The sequence below is a fragment of the Leptosomus discolor genome, chromosome 13 (assembly GCF_034619465.1).
Source record: "Leptosomus discolor isolate bLepDis1 chromosome 13, bLepDis1.hap2, whole genome shotgun sequence".
In the NCBI taxonomy this organism is placed as follows: domain Eukaryota; kingdom Metazoa; phylum Chordata; class Aves; order Leptosomiformes; family Leptosomidae; genus Leptosomus; species Leptosomus discolor.
Window position 1 is genome coordinate 3,022,137 of NC_141403.1, and position 19,483 is coordinate 3,041,619.

The window sequence follows — 19,483 nt, forward strand, 5'->3', positions numbered from 1 at the left end:
TTTCAATATTTTCATTAACCCAAAGTTTTCCTTACTCAGAACTTTGTTAAGCAAAAACAGGCACCAGTTATCCTGCGCTACAGACCAACGCCGAGCAGACAGCAGCAGAGCACTGCCTGAGCACCACATCACTCATGAAATCCCTCAGAAAGCTCAGGGAATCTCAGGAACTACAACACAGCTACGTATGTTTGCTTACTGTTCTCCACTACAGTGCAAAGAACCCCCAAGCATGCTGACTAGTATCAACGACATCGGAGGAAAACTACGAAAACGTTAAAATCAAAGTCAAATATTCATGAAAATTTGGAAACGTAGCAATTGCTACAAATGCTCTATTGGATCCATTCACCCTTTTCTGTTTATGTTTTAAGGTTAAAAAAAACGCTCACTTTCCGTGCCCTTCTGAGCAATCACGATGCAAAACCACCTCCTCCAAAGTCCTCTTAGTTCAGTGAGAAGGGCTGCTGACCACTGCTCCATCTAGCTATCCATACCAGACCGAGACACTGTTTCGTTCCAAGACTTAAACAGTTCCCATTTATTATTTCTTTTCTATATAAGAAAGTCAGCTTGTTTTATCTGTCCCCAGCTATCGCTGCGCAAAGTTGAGCTGCGAAAGCAAATCCTGAATGGATTTTACTCATGAAATGTAAAGCTGGGTATGTAAAGGTCAAACAGCAGCTGGCAGACCACATCCAGGCTGTAAGGCCCCAGAAAGCCAGGCTTTTAGGCAACAGCAGGCTCTCCTACACATACTAGGTCTCCCTGTGCCTTTCAAGCCAGGGGTAAAGGATGTGGGCTGAGCCAGGCCAGTGTGGGGTACCTCCACTTCTTCCCTGTTTGATGATGCTTCTCATTTCAATCCTATACAGCTGCCTTAAAAAAAATTAAAAAGCCATGTATTAATACGCACTCAATTTCATTCACCATCCTCTGCCATCCAGAAGCTCAACTGAGACAAGCGATTCCAGCCAACTTTGTAAATCACTACTCTGTCATTCCCAGATTTAAAAACCAAAATACAAGGACAAAAAACCCCCAACACGCAGCTTCCTAACAGCACACTAACCAGAACTTTTATGATTGTGAAAAATCACCCGTTTAATCCTATGTTACTTCTTATCAACTGTCAAGAGTTTGCAGACAATATCCTTACAAAAGATGAGCCAAATACATCAATAGCTATCTCTTTAGAGATACATCTAGCAATTACCAACAACCCAGCAGATCAGCACCACTGTGTTTTTCTTTCTGGACACCAGGTTACAGTATCTTTGAGAATTTAGAAAATGATTACTTTGAATCCCCTAACCAAGCACTCCAGTGATTGCTGTCCAAGATGTGAAATAGCTGTGTAAATGCTATCACATCGATGCTTTGATCTAAGTTATAAAAATACCTTTAATTTCACTCTCTAAGCCATCTGATATCAAGTGATCGGTACTCCTGTTTGAAATGACAGTATAAGGACAATCTTCATAGCAATCCTGCCAGGAAAAAAAAAAAGGAAAAAAAGTCAGAATTTTAAGAATACCAGAGCATGCACAAAGAAGTCAGTCAACAATAGTTAACTTTAATAACAGATAACTGAATTAAGAAAGTCTGTTTGTTCACATCTATTCATTTCCTAAGTAGTTTGTGAGGCTTTAAGAAACTGTCCTATTGTCAAGATGAAAGTCACATTCACCAAGTGAAACAAGTCTCTTCTGGCTTGCTCAAAGAGCTCCACCGCCAAATGAAGCAAGCAACTCCAACTCTTACATAGTGACGCCTACAGCAGTTAAAATATGGTCCCTAAATCCATTTCCTCAACAAGCTCATAAAAAAATATCATACAAAAAACCCAGTCCATGTCGGATCGAGACAGAAAGAAAAAAGATCCAAATAGTTTGTGGTGGAACATGACTTACTGGTCCCCTAAGCTTACAAAATATGAGACGTTTTGACTTCCCAGTAACAGCCAGATTTAGTAAAACACGGACTCCACAAACCAACCTTTTAATCAAATGCAGTTAAAACTGCAGTCAGTCAAAAGCAAACTCAAGGAGGAGTATTTTTGGTCCTGAAGCCAAGACTATAGACATTTATGGCAAACAGAACTCAAAACTCCGAGCTAACACTATCATTTGCCATCCAAGCAGACGACAGACTAGACTGAACTACAAGAAGTTACCAGAACCACACATATCCCCACAAAACGACACACCTACACTGCTTAGTGAAGTACAGAAGACCCAGAGGAAAAAAAAAATAATCAAGCTTTAAGAGTGAAGAAAATTAATCAAAATTAAGGTAGAACGTTACTATGAATAGGACCCTTCGGAGGTTGCTTGCTCTTGTCAGTCTTTCAGCCAGTCTAGTGTTTCAGTGCTCCCTACTATCGATTTAAGCAGCACAGAGGACAGTTCAGAGAGAGGACTCATCTTATGCCCTCCCAAGAAGTCACAACTACGTTAGAAGTATCTTCACTGCCTATTAGCCCATTCTGTAGAAACACAGACCTAATACTAAGGCAAAATTTAACACAACTCAAATGGACTTTCATATGCACCTTATAAATTGTTTTTAGACTACTACAATACCTGGTTCTGGATAGTGTTTTTCTGAAGATACTGACTCCAAGGATCTGGTATCTGTTCATCTGTTCCTCTATTAGACACACGAGAATTTATTTTCAGCAAATAGCAACCCTGAGTTCCATACCTCTGCTTCATCTCTTCATAAATGGAGTCAGCTCTAGAAAAATAAAACAACATTTACCCTGTCTTGATACCAAACCAATTCTATTCCAAGTGTGTACTGCAACAAGCTATTTCAGACTATTATCCACAGGGATTAACAGAATTCTCTTCTTTTTAAAGCAGTCCTTTATGCAAGAGTGAAACTGAGAATCTTTGAGAAGTAGTTCAGAGCTAGCAAAGACAGTATCTATCTCAAGAAGCTAGGACTGATTCTTTTCATTTTATATGAACACAAGAAGCAGATCTAAAAATAATACTTAAAGAAGTCTGCCTTGATAACAGTCAGCATACTAGTCAATGGATCCTGTTGTATGTCTCATCTCAACGGGATTTATAAACACAAACACTGCAGTCTAAGAGTTCAGCTGTGAGTTCACCGAAGGCAGGAGACCCACCTTTGTTCCTCTCCTGTGCTGACATCATGCAGTAACACGTAGTATTTGAGCGTGTTTGGTATAAACCACTTGGGATATAAGTATTCGCTGCTGTGCTGAATTCGATGTTGTTCTTGAGACAGCTTCAGAAATTGCTCCACAGGCTCGGGCTCACTAGAAGAAACTACAAGCATACCTAAACTCACGTTAAGGACATGTAGCAAAAGAACCCAGAACAACCATCAACGATGGAACAGAATGGGAAGCGTATCAAGTAAAATAGCTAAGTGCAACGTTTAGGCCTGTAACACACGCTACCACAAAAGTACGTGCAGCTAGAATTTGGCCTTCATCCCGATACAATACAACATAAAACAGCCAGTTAACTAACATCTGTAAAATGAGGTGAAACGAGAGTTTGCTCCAGTTTTGTCTGAACCCAAGTTTAAGCCGATATGGAACAGCTCACACATCTGTACCTCCCTGCTGAAATGATCAAGTAAAGAGTTAGGACCAGAGCAGGCGTTAGGAAACCTGCAGCATTATAATTATTGTAAAGCTAAACACCAGCTACATTGTGAAATAGTGCATTTCTTTATTTTCCCTTAGACAAGTACTCAGGCCAAAGTTTTGGTTAAAAAAAAAAAAGTTAAATCATTCAGGCATCTTTCCAGACTTCTTTCTGTCCAAAACAGCTCGAAGTTCACCAATTTTTCAGGACACCTTCCCCAACTTCCCCCTTCCATCTGCTAGAAAGAGCTACAAAAAGCAGCAGGTGCATCCCGAACACACAAGCCTCCATTGTACATAAGGGACAGTCAACAGATACCTACAGAGCTACAGCAGAAAGTGCTTTATGATGAGGAAGTTTAGTTCACAGGTGTTAGCTTAGAGTTCAGTTTGACACATAAAATGTGTTTTAAAAAAATCAAAACAAAAAACCACCACTAGCCACAAAGCCCTGAACCCCTTATGAAATTAGTCTGTACAGTAAGACATTCTGTATAGTAAGCCATCCTGAAAAAAAAAATATTTCAAATTATAATGGCAAAGAGTTATTGCAAAATTTCCAAGTCTCCTACAGCACATTCCTGCAGCCAGCTGTAACAGCCTTCACTAGAGAGGTCTGTAACACCCAAAGGATACACGCAACATAGTGGTTTAAGAATTCGTGATCTGATGCAGGCATGGACTGAAGAAAGCACTCTCTGTAAGACTCAAACCAAGGAGTAGTAGCTGGAATACACAACGAGATAGGATGAATTAGAATATACAGTGAAACTTCTGTTCACTCCTTTATGAAAAGGAAATACGAAAGACTACACCTAAAAGGGAAGCTTGCAAACTCTGGCAAGGTTTGCATGGCAGGGGAAAGAAGGAGAAACAGTCTCAGGGGAAAGCATCTAAAATACACACAAGTGGGAGAAACAGTAACACTTTGAACCACATCTTGTGAAACCCAACAGTATCTTAAGTAACTTCCTCAATACTGCAGGGTCATGTGGATTCAGTCCTTGTTCAGAGTCACTGCCCTTTACCACCCCTTTAAACACACACAGGAAAAAAAAAATGAACAAATAAAAATTCTTGGAACAGTCACCAAATTTACCTCAGCTAGGGATGTAAAAATTGAACGAGAAGCAAAGTGGGTTTTGCGTATGCAGAGGAATTAAGAATTACCAAAACCCTATCCTGCCAGTTCGTCTAAAGTTTTTTGCAAGTGTTGTGACTTGGCTTGACAGTAGTCCTCCTCCTCTGCCTGCTAAAACAAACAGTTCAGCTGTCAGCTGGCAAAGCAGAGATCCAAAAAAACTAAAAGCTCAGACTCAAGTGGTGCCATTAATGCCTCATCATGTTAACCTGCCATGTTCAAATGCCCTTTTACAACTGGGATTTCATTTGTCTAAGAGTTACAAATCAAGGGAAACCAAGTATGTCTGAGACATCCAAGGAACATGTGAACTTAAAACATCTTGTCTGTTTCTTTCCACTCCAACTAGCAGTCAAGCGATGAAGTATTATTTCTTCTTTCAAGCCTGTTTTATGCCATCTCAATTCTGCAACTCCTTTCCTTGAGTGGAAAAAAGACCCCAGAGCATCATCAGTCCACTTCAAATAACCTGATTTCACACTGAAGTTAGCTGGAATCCAGTCTCAACTCACCTGCAAACTAGAAAACAGTAACTAGTACAGAAAAAATGTATTAATAAGAAATCTTGAAGTATCGATTTCCTTTATGCAGCCCCAAGAAAACACATTCCTTGATTTAACTCCCATAATTTCTAATGCTTTGTAAACTTCCTCCCCCCTCCAAGAAAGCCACCACCTTGATTTCTTAGCTGACTTCAGGAAACAGAGTTTCATTTTTACATTGGAATTCTCTTCCAGTGCATTAAGTTAATGCATTTTGTTTAACCCTACGTTGTCAGGCCATCTCACATCACCTTCATCCACACAGAAGTCAGACACAGTCACACTTTGTAACTGAACTCAGCAGTCAGCACATATTGCAAGAAAAGATCAACAGGAGGCAAACTTCTAGCTTTTGATTATAGCCCTTCCAGCAACCGCTCTCTCAGCGCTTATCTGGGGTATAAAAAGCTCTTGGCTTTACTAAGCCCTACATGTAAATACACCAACTATTTAAATTAAGGAAAACACAGCTTGTTATTAAAAACAAGCCATGAGAAAGTGACTCTCATGCATATTTCTCACAAGTACAACAAAGCCTTGTAACTCAGGTTCAAACCAAACATTGCTGAACTCCTTCAGGCAGAAATTTCAACCACCTTTTAGCTTCAAGCTGTTTCCAGTTTTCCGTTTCTGGTTTACAGCTGAACCACAGCAAAAAAGTTTTTGAAAATCGGGGAAGTACACTTTGGTTTGGGGTGGGTTTTTTCCTCCCCACCCCTTTCTCGTTCAGGCTATTAAGAACCTTGGAAGGGGCTACAAAGGCCACTTTGTACAAAGTGATCCCCTCTACACAGCCACAACACACATTAACAGTATTCACTCAAGAGTGAATTACATGGCTGTAATCATTTATAGTCGACACTTAAAATAACAAACATGCACCACATTCCAAACAAAAAGCAATATTCAAAAAAACCTTTCAGAGATGCGACATCCCAGAACAGGTTATAGCGGTGCACAGCAGCACTGTGTCGTTCAGGCACACAGACCTGTGCAGTCTGCATTTCTCCAGCAGCACATTTTCAGTACACTAAACATGCAGAACTGAAGTTTAGGTGAACCTGTTAATACGTTCAGAAATCATTAAGAAAATCTGTTCAGCAACCTTCGTACATAACAGCTTAAGAATGAGAAGTCTATGTCATGAAGTTCTGTACTCATTAGCTACCCGACTGACCAAGATGAATTTCACAGATACCAGTACTCAGCACATCCAGAAAAGGTGGCATCCAGCAGCACCCCAACTGTCAAAAGGATAGCTATTACTAACCGAAGGCATAAACTCTGTTAATCTCTAAAACTGAACAACATCAAAATCTGACTCTTATAAACCACAACACAGAGCTTCACTGAAAGTTGAGAGGTCAATAACCAATGCATTTTGGCAGCAATAAGTCTTATAAACTAGGTGAAAATGTATTAGAAAGTTGGTTGTTGGGTTTTTTGTCAGGTTTGGGTTTGTTTGGTTTTTTTTGAAGAGTCACACTCCAGAAAGCCTGTCAATATAGCAGAGGAATATGTGCTCTAAGAACAGTCAGCACTTCAGTTCCGATTTGAATAGTGCTACTCTCCCCTGAGAAGGAAGTTTAGAGAAGCAGAAAGTATTTACATTTGAAATGCAGACCAGCAACAGTACACAGGTCCATAGGATCAAACAAGACAGTGCTTTTACAGCATCAGGTCATTTCCCACCACCACTCTGCACTTATTGACTGTACGGAAAGATCAAGTGATTTAGATTAACAGGGGTAGAAATGTGACCGAAAGAAAAATTAAACAACCATCACCAATGATTTTTCATTTAGGAGGAAAAAAAATGGAGGAACATACATCTACGCCAAGAAAAGTACTAAACAGTCTCAGCAGATGGTAAGGAAAAGGTGGATGGGGCACACAGAAAAGGAATAAAGGGCAATTTGGCAAATTGGCACCAACCACAAAAAATACCTGAATAAAACGTGGATGTGTTCAGTTCCATCAGTGTCTCTTTCCAATTATTGTACCAAGGAACACTAGCTTTAACTGAGCGATCTGACAGAAAAAACATGGTATTATTATACTAAAAAGGGTCAGGTGCAAACACACTATTGGCTTTTACGCTCTGGTAGCATGAAGTAGAAAATCTGTACCATGCAGGCCCATCAGGGACTGAAGACATTTGATTCCAGTTAATCACAAACATTTCAAGCTCCTCAACATTTATACAGTGTATTTCAATAGAATTCCATATTCATTTCTGGTTCAGCCCAAATTCTGGGTTTGAATAAAAATGGAAATCTATAAAGTAGTAAAGAATTAAGTTATATTTAGATATTATTTCTATTTTTCTAGTTGGAAGATACTGTAGATGCAAGATACTAATTCCTGAGATTTCTCGGCCTGTAGTACTACAGTCGAAGTAACCGAAGACGTCAGCTGCTGAAAGTGGTTGCCCCAACATTCTCTCTCGTCTCCATCATACTCCTACATTGCTGCACGCCAACATCAGCATCATGCAGCCCTGACAAACACAGCCAGGGAAGTGATCCAGCTGACAACTTATTTGAGAGAAGAAAAAAAAAATTAAGCCTTTAGCGGGCTCCCTTTTCCTCACTCTCCACGTGCACCAGTGTATGGGAGAAGCAGACATGGCTGAACATAAGCATCCTTTTAGCAATCAACCAGGTCCCTCAGTGCAAGAAGATTACGGAACTATGAGACTATTAAACAAGTGTAACAAAGAAGAATTACAACCAGTTAATGCAATTCACCACAGCAGTTCCAAAACTTTTCTAAATAGGAGTAGGATCATGGTCCCAGTGCTGGAAACACTCATACATGAGCTTCTTAAACAGTATCGTGGCTTCCTTCAAAACAGACTGCACTTGATCATCATTAAAGATTAGGGAAATATGTTTTAATATTGCTATCCTAGAAAACTAATTCACCAAAACGGAAAGAATAAATTAAAGAACAGGTTAGGGTATTTCACATTTCCATGCCAAAAGATTACGGTTTGTTGCCAGGAATGAATGCTTCTGTTGGTTTTTCAATAAAATGCTTTAACAAAGTTGAAAAAATTAAGTTCCTTAGTAAATACTCATAGTTTTCCAAGTAGAAAAGGAACTGTACCTGACAAGCTAGGGACTTCCCACATCCTCCTACAATGGAATGGGATCCAAGTTCTACCATCAAGAACACTGTGCCAGTGCCTTGTGCTAAAGCCCTAAAACAGGGTGCCACAAAACTGCAAAGCTGTTAGATGATGATGTCCTTCTGTGTGATCTTAAATAGCTTATACACCTCTCCTGTCAAATGAGCACATAGCCAGTCTGAATGGAAATAAGAACCTAACCACCGAGAGACAGAAGACAGTCCGCTCTGGTAATCTGTACATCGGAGGCTCCGGCAGCAAGTAAGGAAAGTGAGTTATTTACTTCTATAACCACAAAGCACAGCCTGATACAGCCACTGTTTTTCTTCCCTTCTTCCAACACTCCTAAACAGAGATCATTAGAAATGTTATGGAAAAGTCTCTTCACTGAAACCATTCCGCTTCCTTAGGGTCTTCCCGTTTCTAGAATTAAAGCAGACTTTCCCTCCAAGCAAATTTCACGCCCCAAAAAAACAACAACAACAAAAAAAAAAATCACAATTCCCCAATTTCACAGGTAAACGAGGGCATGGAAGCTGAACGGGTGCATTTTCCAATAGCTCTCAAATATTAGAATTTCCAGGCTCAAGTCTTTTCCTTTACTATCAACACGTCACACCAAGTTGAGGATGTGGCTTATAAATTAGGTATCAAAAAAGGTAGATTTTTGCAATTCATCATCAACATATAAAAGCAACATACTATGACAACATCAGTTACTAATCCTCACAAAGTTTCCTCAATCTTTTGCTCTAGCAGAGCCCAATTCCTCCCTGCATACTGAACTTTAAGTACCATAAATTACTCATGTTTAAGTAGGGCAATGCATACATGCTTTGAATCAAGTATGTACTCAAAGGCTTCAATGGATTAGGGTCTTAATTGGGAGGAGCTTAATCTTCTCAGCTCTCAAGATCAGGTCTCATTTAGTATTATTCACAATGCCTTAACCCTTGGAGATCTGAAAAAACACATTCTTAGAATATTCTAGCCATTCTGACAGTGAAATACAAAGCACTGAGTTTCACAGAAAAAAAAAAACAACAAACAAACAAAACAAGGAATCACACACCTTCCCTCAAAACCTTGTTTCCTTAAATGTTTGGTGACAACTTTATGCACTGTATGTATTAAGCAGTAAGTAAAAGGAAAAACAAAAGATGCCAGGAGGACTAACTTCAACATAAAGCTGCACATTAGTACCAACATTATAAGCTCTGACACTCGTATCAGTTTTGTAACAAGCAAATCTCATCTGATGAGCTATTAACACAATCAAAGCATGAGTACTTTCTACATTTCTACATTAAAATAATACGATTTAACACAAGTACAGAAGAATTACAACATGAGGAAACATTAAATTAAGAATTAACCACTTTTAGCGTTCTATAAAACCAACACTATTTGATAAATCTGAAGTTTCAGTAAAAACAATGATCAGCTCTCAAAGTAATTTTAATACATGCCATGAAGTTGAATTCAAGGTTAGAAGTTCCAGCTTAAGTTACCAAAACCACCGTATCATTACATACCACTAATGTTGAGATCATAATCTCCAGCTGTGATCACATTAGCTACTAGTCCTTCAGCAGGCTGACTGACAGACACGACATCATTCAGGAGCTTTCGAATGGCACCAGGCTGAGGTGGGTGAGTAATAATGTTGTTGACTGCAATCTTCAAATTTTTAATTATGTGAAGCTGATTATTAGGATCTCTCATGTGAACTAAAAAAGAAAAAAGAAAAGGCTTGCTGAAGAGTATAAGAGTTAAAAGTTACCATGAAGTAGTATTTCTCCAACAGATTTTTCTTTTTCTTTAAAGATTACTTTCTTAACTAAACCTAAACCTCTTCATCCTCCATTTTAGATCACAGTCCACTCGAGTATCAAAAACGGAGTGGGGGAAGGCAAGAAATGAGAAATTACTTCATGTTCAACACGAGGCTCATCGAGGTATGCTGACAAAAACGTAGCATAGGATCTTAGCTCACAGGAATATCCACTCAGAGTAACCAAGTACTCAAACCACGTGCCCTACACCGCTGCACCCCCCTCCTTGTGGGAGGGACTCAGCTTGCCCAGAAAGTGCCTACAGTAACCACACACAACATCTCATGTTCCAAGGAGTCATCAGTTTCCCAGAAAACTGGGATTTTTGTTATTCTACACAATAACGGCGCTCAAGAAACTTGACAGGGATAGCACAGAATTAGTTTATCCAAAATGAACGTATTTCATTTTTAATACTACAGTATGACTATCTTAACCTTGTTTGGTTTGGGTTTTTTTAAAGAAATGGTTTTAGAACTCCCCTGTTCTCCAAATAGGGTCACACAATTGGTTTATCTTAAAAGATTGTTATTGAAGTTGCACTTCTTGAGTGACAAACTTTTGGTTAAAATTCATCAATTAAAAATAAAGTCAACGTTAGTAACACCAGCGTTCCCAATTCACTTTTAAACGCTTGTTTAAAAACCAGAAAGTCTTACAAGCACTAAATTTTTATTTCAGAATTAGGCATGAGATTTTTGCCTGACAATAGTGGATTATTGCATGCACCCTCCAAAAAAAAATCCCAACAGTGCAGGGAAAGTGCCCATGGGCTTGGTGTTTATGACAGAACTACAAACAGCTGGCAAGCATGTAAGTTGTTGGTGTGGTGAGGTCACTTATTTAGGAAAAGTGAAATAGACTGTAACCAAGGAAAATAATATTCAAAAAAAAACCAGATTCATTATTAAAATGAGCCTTTAAAAGGGCAATACCAACCTTTGTTACTAGCACACAGTAACTTACACCATTTTGGCTTTGTTTCACTCATCTAAAAAAAAATATTTTCCTCACATTAAGACCAGCTTCTCCAAGAAAGCCATCAGACAGACAACAGCACCAAAGAAAAAGGGGTCAATACCAAGCCTAAAGGACAAGGCAGCAGCAAAGTCCAGCAAGGTGATTAATGAACAACGGTACTGAACTGAAAGTTAAAGCTGAAATTCCATATAACTGTGACAGCCATATGTAGGGCTTTATTTTCTATGTGTTTAAGAAAATACCACAGTCAAATTTCACTTTTTTCTTTAATATTTGATGGCTTTTATTTGCCAAGCTCCTGCTTTTGTTGGGTGGTTCTGTTGCTTTTTCGAAAAAGTCTCAGTCTCCTGAAAAGCAAAAAATTATTAATCAAAAGAAAATGTAGGGGATTTTTTTTTTTTAAACACTTAACTGGCCCACCTTTCCACGTAAGGTCTAGCTCTGTGATCTCTTCACCAAGATTTGATTAGGCTGGAATCGCTTTTGCATCTTACAAAGTTACGTTTTACCATAACCGATAATTTGAGCTTCACATGACTCGTAAACGCAGAGCTCCCTTGGTAGAGTCTTTGTGAAACTCGCTCCCTCAAGCCATCTGTTCTTGAAAAAAGTATTCATGACATTTTCAGACGTTACAATTCTTGTTCTTCTCCTCCTCTTGCAACTAACCACAAGATTCACACGGTGAAGATCTGAAACTGAGCCTCCGCTCCCCTCCAGCCTAGACAGCACTCCACGCCTTCGCCACGAACCTCTTCGGAAGAAACAACCCCGCAGCCCAAGCCAGAGCACACCAGACGTGTTTACACTCTGAGCTGTTAAAGCAGATTTCTATCGCAGTCCTAGTCTGGACTGGCGTAGTTCTACCCTCCTCAGTCACACCCTCACTCCCACCCTTTAGCCAGCACTGAAGTTCACGGGAAAACACAGTGAAGCAGTTCAGAGAGCTCATCCCGCCCAAAACAACCTACAAATCTGTGGGTTTTTTCAGCAATAACTTTCAGACCGAACTGGTTCCTCATAATAAGGCTGTATCAACACAGAGGAGGGCAACTGCGCTGGCTAGACTCAACCCATCCAGTTCGGCACTTCTATCAGAAAGCTGAAGAGTGGAATATTTTTCCCCCCATCTTATCACACAGGTAAACTATCAACCCTGCTGCCACGTGGTGACTGAAGAGATCAAATGTAAAGGAAGCGGGAGGGACAAACAACTAAGAAACCAGTCTGCCCTTACCAGCGCAGCTGTAACACTACCAGCCATCCTTGGTGTCTCTCCTCAAATATAACAGCCACAATCATGAAGAGCAAACACATCTCCGTACAGGGCAGAGATGACATTTCTGGCATGCGGGCAACGATAAGGACTGACATAAAGGACTGACTTGGAACACCAAAGTTCTCACCCTAATAAAAGAATTTCTAGTGTTATACATTTCCTTCAAGTGTTCTTAAGACCTTTTCAGAAAGTATTTTGCCAAAAGTGGGAGTAGCACCATATATTAGAATAAGATCTTTCTCATCAGAAGTTGAAAATATTCAGATGTTCACTTAAATACTCATGAACAAGGAATTCCTAACACCAAACTAAGCTCCAATAAATGCAGTGCTCCCATTATAACTGCTTATTTCCAGCACATATTTAAGGCTTAGAATCAGATACAGTCATCAGAAGCTCTCCTTTTTTTTAAGGCATAAAACACTTTGGTTTAAGAGTCAACAAGGCTATCTTAAAGTGACACTTGCAAATTGAAGTGTACACTGTAATTCTCTCTCCCAGCGAGGTAGTATTAGTTCAGATAGTATTTTTAAAGATCCTTAAAAACAGGATGCTATTTTAAAGAAAACCTACCCATACAATACATACCTTTGTTAACCTCGGCATCAACTGTTACTAACAAACACGGGAGTTAAGAAAGATTGCCACTTTGACAGTAAGTGTGAAGGTATAAAATCCACAACATGCTTTTGGTTTCCTTCACCCAAGAAAAATGGAAGTTTGGGGAGAGTTTTGCTTTTGTTTCCCTCTAAACTCAAGACTTGTCAGAACTGTAAAGTTGTTCTCTCCCTTTTTCAACCATTTCTCCTTCAGTAACAAAAAGTGACTTACTCATGAAGGTGGAGCAGCTAAAAGTGACAGCACAGAGCACTTGAAACCTGTGCTCAGGATTTCCTACTACCACAGCTTGCTGTATTGGTACTTTTGGCTACACCACCATCAGCAAGTTGCTGATGGAAACTGATAATTGTATTAAAACTGATCAGTGCAGAGCAGCCCACCCCCCTCCGCTACATTATGGATGTTTGTGGGGTTCTGCTCTAAATCAGATCTAGTCTGGTCTCCTCGGCCTGAGCAGCCACAGGAAGCACGTGGTTTAACACTGGCCTGAAGAACCAAGCAGTTAACACGTGAGGGACACTTGACACACGCACAGCGGAAAGCTCAGCTTAGTTTCTACTTTCTGTGTGTCAAAACTGTTTTGCATGTAAATCAGGAGACCCGTTTCACAACTGCACTGCTTCTCCGAGGAAGAATGCTGATGAGCACGCAGCCTTCAGCAGGCTCATGAGCTGCGTAAATCCTGAACTTCAGAGAAAAACCCGTATTGTAACGGGACTCTCAAAATGCAGCAGCAAAACAGCGACTGAGCTCTTCAAATTACAGAAGAGTTCAGGAAGTAACACACGTTCTTTAACGTTTTGCACAAGTACAAGGGACAGCTTACTTCTGAAAAGATGAAATACTAATCAACCCCATTCTACACTACAAGTTCAATGAAATGGTCTCTAAGTAAAGACAGGAGCGTTAATAAGGACAGCGCGTCATGCTCCCTTAAGAAAAACTGCTTTAAAAAGTGAAGACATCAAAACAATTGTAAGCAGTGAAACACACAGCGGGGGAGGTATGTGTGCACCACATTCTGATCACTAATCATGCCTCTCCTCCTCCTAATTGGACATGAAAAGCACCAGGGAAAAAATTTCCTGCTAAGCCTGGTCAAACCTGTCACGGCAGAGCAATTTCAGAACTCACCCCGTGTTCCCAGGTCTGGCGCACAGGACGCAGTTACCAGTGTCACTACGCCACAGACTCCCCCAGGCAAGTTTCCCTGTCACAGAGCGCCACGAATCCTGGAGCTAGAGAAGCTGCTTACAGTTATACCAACTCAGGAGAAGTTTTATTGCACTGAGCTACTCTTCTGCTTGAGGAAAAAACCTGGTAGTGCTTTCCCTACCCTCAGGCACGCTGGCTTCCACCACAAGAAGTTACCCAGAGCACGCAGTGACCTTTTTTCCATCAAGCTGGAAGAGGAAGTCACCCTTGGAGCGAAGAACCGCAGCCAGGCTGCCGGCCTGGTGAAATAAACCGCACAGAGCGCGGCGCAGCAGCAGAACCCCCTGTGCCAAGCTTCAGCTTCTTGGTTCTCCAACTGCGGGGGCGGGTTCTGAACAGCAGGGTGCAGAGCGCCGAAGTTCGGGAGCCTGCACGGAACAGCCAGGATGAGCCTCCTCAAAGGTGTGTTACAGCTGCAGAACCAGGAAATTAGAACTGTATCATGCGGTTCACGAGGGTGTTCATTCACACTATCACATGATGGAGCTCGGAGAAGACCAGTTACAGAAACATCAAAACCAACTACAAAATTAGGAACATCAAACAGCAGAGCTTGCCTTCACAAGTTTTTAGAAGAAAGCAGAAATCGAGTCAGCATCAGTGCAGTGTCTCAAGTAATAAGCTCAAAGGCTTATGTTGTATCAAGGAAGAGAGTCTAATCTTCAGCCATAACTAAATCCTTCATTAAAGGAAGGTGAAGACTAGTTTCGTTTATAAGTATCAACTGTTGAGGTCTGCATTTACACGGGCAACACCGAGGATGATTCAGGTTTGCAAGTTCCTTAACTGTCCCAACAGCTGGAACAAAACCAGTTACAACCAAGCAACAACAGAATTATTTTTCACAGCGAATGCTTTTTGAACAGCCTGCCTGGTTGTGTTTGCAAGATGCGTTTTGAAAGCCTTTCACCAAAGCACCTGCAGAGATGTTTAGGTAACTTCAGAGCGCCAAGGACGTGAGCTTCTGCGTTTATTATTTTTAATCTCTGCTGCATTCTCACACAGCTCATGAGTGTTGCTAAACAACAAGGAAAACATTTAAAAACAAGTTATGGCTAACAAGTTATTAAGACTCGCCACAGAATTAAGGCAGATTTTTAACGTGTAGTAGCTTTTAAGTTGGTGCCTTATGATGGCAATGCAAAAATCTAACTCAAGCGACAGCAGAAGCTTCATTTTCTTGCACCGTTTCCTCAACGCATGACACGAAGAGGCTGAAGTCTGAGCGAAGCGTCTGTCAGAAACCAAGTCTGACAAACGTCACTGCGCTGCCATCGCGATGAGCGGTTCTACTCCAACTGCTGTCCTGCACACTATTCTGGTGGGCAGCGGCTTGAAATGCATAGCTTAGTCAAATTTAAAAAAAAAAACACCACCCCAGACAGTGAGTTAAAGCACTACAGTAAAGGAATCCCATTGTTTCTCTTAAGTGGCCGATTTCCAGCTTTGCTATTTTATTTTACATGGTCACTTCACCTACGCCATATAACCGGCTCAACTCCCACCCTTCTCTTCGCACCAGTCTTTACTCATAGAAACGTCAACAAAACACATACACTGTAAAAACACAGGTGAGAGAAAGCCAGGACTTTCAGCTGAAGTTACAATTAACATTTCTGAAAGACTGACCACACTTTCAACGACTGCGTACTTCAGTAACAGCCCTACAAGTGTGAAATCCAACAAGTCCTACCGCAAGAGTCAGGTACAGGAATTAGCCAGACAACAGCAAAGTCACTTTAAAGAAATAAAAAAATCCGTTTGGAAGAGCTACATTTACAGCCACCTTTCCCTTCAGCCGTGCGCTCTGCGATGTCTCCAGGACAAGCCTGACTTCCGAGGTTCCACAGCGAAGAGCCGATGGAATAAAATTAAGAGACACCCGGGACAACCCCGGCCTCCGCAAAGCCTCTCACGGCTCCAGGCAACACCCGGCCGAGCGGCCGCCGCCACGGCCCCGACGAAGGGGTCTCGCCTCCCGTCTCCGCTCGGCGGGCACCAGGTCCGCTCCACCCGGCCGGGCGGGTCCCCTCGCCCCCCACCCCCCACCCCGGGAGGCGACCGGGAGGAAGGGAGCGGCGGCGCCGCCTTCCCCGCCCCGAGGTAAACAAGCCGCGCGTCCCGCTCCGCTCCCGGTAACCGACCTTCCGAGGTGAGGCGGCAGAAGGGCTTCACCAGCTCGGCGAAGCTCAGGCTGTTCTTGCGGGTGAGCCTCTCCGCCTCCTCGCTGCACAGCGCGGCCACCAAGGGCACGAACGAGTCCTGCAGGAACTCCTGCACCGACTGCACGCACTGGGCCATCGCCGCCGCCGCCGCCGCCCGGGGGCCCGAGCCGGCCCCGCCACCTTCCTCCGCTCTCCTCCGCCCGGCCCCACCGGCTCTTCCCCTCCTCGTCCACCCGCCGCTGAGCCTCTCCGCGCCTCCCGCTCACGGCCGCCCGGTCCCGACGCCGCGGCCACCGACCGCTCAGCAACCGGGCAGCGCCGCCATGTTGCGCCTCAGCCGACCCCCTCGGGGAGCGCCCGCTCCCGGCGGCCCCCGCGCTCGCTCATGTGATTGGTCGAAAGGGGCGGGGCCGGGGGCGGGGCGCGCACGGGCGGAAGCGGCCGGGAAGGGGGAGGCGACGGTGGCCGGGATGGGGGGGGGGGGGGGGGGCGGGAAGGCGGCTACCCCGGGGGCTCGGCCTGGCGGCGGGAGCGCGGTTTACGGCAGGCCCGGGGCTGGCGTTTGGCCTCCGCTGCCCCCGCACCGGGGCTCGGGGCTCAGCGCTCGGGGTGTCAGGCGCCCCGCCGGGCCTCACCCCGACACCACCGCCGCGGTTGGGCAGGCGGGGGCCGGCGGCCTTTGGGCCGGCGGAGGCAGGGCCTGGCGGAGGGGGTGCAGGCGGAGGAGGAGGAGGGGAAGGTGGGACAGGGAGGGGGTTCGGCAGAGTTCAGCGGGGTTTAGTGCAGGACTGGTGCTTCCCACACACACACACACACACACACACCCGAAAAACTGCTCTGGAGTTTTTATTATTAAAAAAAGAGAATTGTTTGGGGTTTCTCTGGCGGCCCCGTCCCTCTGTTGTATGCGTGGAATGAAAATCGTGCAAAATAGCGTCGTTTTCGAGGTTCACCTCTTAAAGCGGGGTGCACAAAGGCCTGCTTTGACGCGTGTGACCTGGCTGAGGAGGTGACCCGGCGGCAGCCAGCCGTGGTGACGGGGACAATGACCCAGGAGCAGTTTGGAGTGGGTTCTTCACAAGTGCGGGGTAGGGCAGTAGGGGAGGGTTGGACTGTGCTGTCGGGGACAGTCCTTAGGGCAGGACAACAGCAGCACTTAACTCTTTGGAGATCGAGGCTCAACAAGACTATAACAGAAGATGATTTCAGCAGTAAGCTCTGGAAATCGCTAGCCAGTCTCTGAGTGTTTGACAGGCCTGTCAGAAGCAGGGAGTTTTTACAAGCTACTGAAGTGAGACAGGTGAGAACAGGAGAGAGCTTCTTCCCAGGGAGGTCTGAAAACATGAGATCACTCCTTCCAAAACATTCCAAAAATGTCAGAGGCAGAGGTGTTATTATCACTCAGATTCAGTGGGAGATCACACGTTATTTTTCAGATATGATTTACAAAGGCATAAGAAGCCAAGCCCCGTTATTTCTCCCACTGCCAGAAGTACTCTTCATGTGCAACTAATTTCTATGGTAAATCTTCATGTATTAGAACCTTTAAAAAAAAAAAGCACAAGGAAGATGAGGTTATTTTTATAGTTGATATTACAGAATTAATACATCTAGAATTGATACATCCTAATTGAAAAACAAATAAAACTTGGAAAAGTAATATGTAATTGTCTTCCCTGACAAATTCAGTAATTTGGAAACTAGTGTTAACTCATTCATCTAGATCAATTGAGTCAGCAACTTCCTCTGTGAATGAAAAATTGGCTACTAATTCAATGTAGGCAGTAAGAAAAAACCTAATAGGCCATACAACTCGCTGTTTTTCAGGACTGAGTCCTGGGAATGTTATCCAAAAGCTACTAAATATTGCAGAAAAATATTTTGGCTTTGACAGGTTTTTAGAACAAGGTGAAGGCCATCCTTCTGCAAATATTTATGGCTTATCCACATTTGGAAATTCCCCAGAGCTATTCCAAAATAATGTTTTCACAGATACTTTAAAGTGTGACCTCCACATGGGCGCTTTGGAAGGACAGTGCTCCTGCCCCATTGCTCTTAAGCCATTACTTCAGAAGAGCACACGAATTACATCTGGTAGACTGAAGTGGATCAGAAGAACTTCCGATCCTGTTCACCATGACTTGACATGAACAATTATTCCAGAATTCTGACCATCATTGTGTCTTTCAAGCAGAGATTCAATTTTCAATTCACGTTGCTGGCAGCGATTCAACTTTTGTGTAGCTCTTAGCACTCTTTGGTAGCCATTACAGAGTGAGAAATTGATCATTTTTATTGTAAAGGGTTTTGGGTTTTTTTAGTTAGAGCAGCTCTGCATTCTAAGCCTACATTTGTGTGCTCAAAATGTATTCTCTGTGTATGAAAACATTGTACACATTTCCTTTTCACGCAGTATTAGGAATTTGTTCCGTAGAATTTCTCACTCTCGTGACGTTCTCTCCCAGTATGAGACTGCCCAAAGGACTGGTTATGCCACGATAGTTTCTGCTGTCTCATGGGCTGTGTTTTCCCATGACTGACAACCTTTGAGGCAGCCTCTGACTTGCCTGCCCTGCTAAGGAGGGATGAACAACCCCATCTTCAATGAACACAGTAGCTCAGAGTGTTTTATCCCAGATCTGTGGCTAAAAAATGATGTCGTCAAAGAAGATTCAAGTAATATTATCTTTATTTACAAGGAATATAATATATCATCGCTAATTACTTGTGTCCTTCCCAAGCCTGGCAATGTGTGCTCAGGCTTTTGCTTTCAAAGTCTGACAGCGTACAACTAGATAGGACAGATCGTGGACAGGAGTACAGAGGGATAATACAAAGTCACGAATCCACGCTTTAACGATCTGAATTATTTAACTGAAAATACTGGGTTTTACAGAGGAAGAGATGGATCAAAGGAAACAGCATGTGAACAGAAGTGAGATT

At 42.7% G+C, this 19,483-nt stretch overlaps 1 protein-coding gene across 4 annotated transcripts in view; it reads right to left on the minus strand.

Moving 5' to 3' along the window:
• Window positions 1-16,676, minus strand: part of TRAPPC8 (trafficking protein particle complex subunit 8) — a 53,733-nt gene extending 37,057 nt beyond the window's left edge. For 2 of the 4 annotated variants that reach the window (XM_086472484.1, XM_086472483.1), the window contains exons 1-7: window positions 16,520-16,676; window positions 9,980-10,174; window positions 7,259-7,342; window positions 4,265-4,354; window positions 3,140-3,314; window positions 2,586-2,739; window positions 1,403-1,490 (exon numbers count right to left, since the gene is read on the minus strand). In XM_086472484.1, coding sequence (XP_086328610.1) covers window positions 1,403-1,490; window positions 2,586-2,739; window positions 3,140-3,314; window positions 4,265-4,354; window positions 7,259-7,342; window positions 9,980-10,174; window positions 16,520-16,676 — 943 coding nt within the window. Of the gene's footprint in view, window positions 1-1,402; window positions 1,491-2,585; window positions 2,740-3,139; window positions 3,315-4,264; window positions 4,357-7,258; window positions 7,343-9,979; window positions 10,175-16,519 lie in introns of those variants that run through there. The other 2 variants (XM_086472485.1, XM_086472486.1) reach the window with 2 other exon arrangements.
• Between the last annotated feature and the right edge of the window lie 2,807 nt (window positions 16,677-19,483).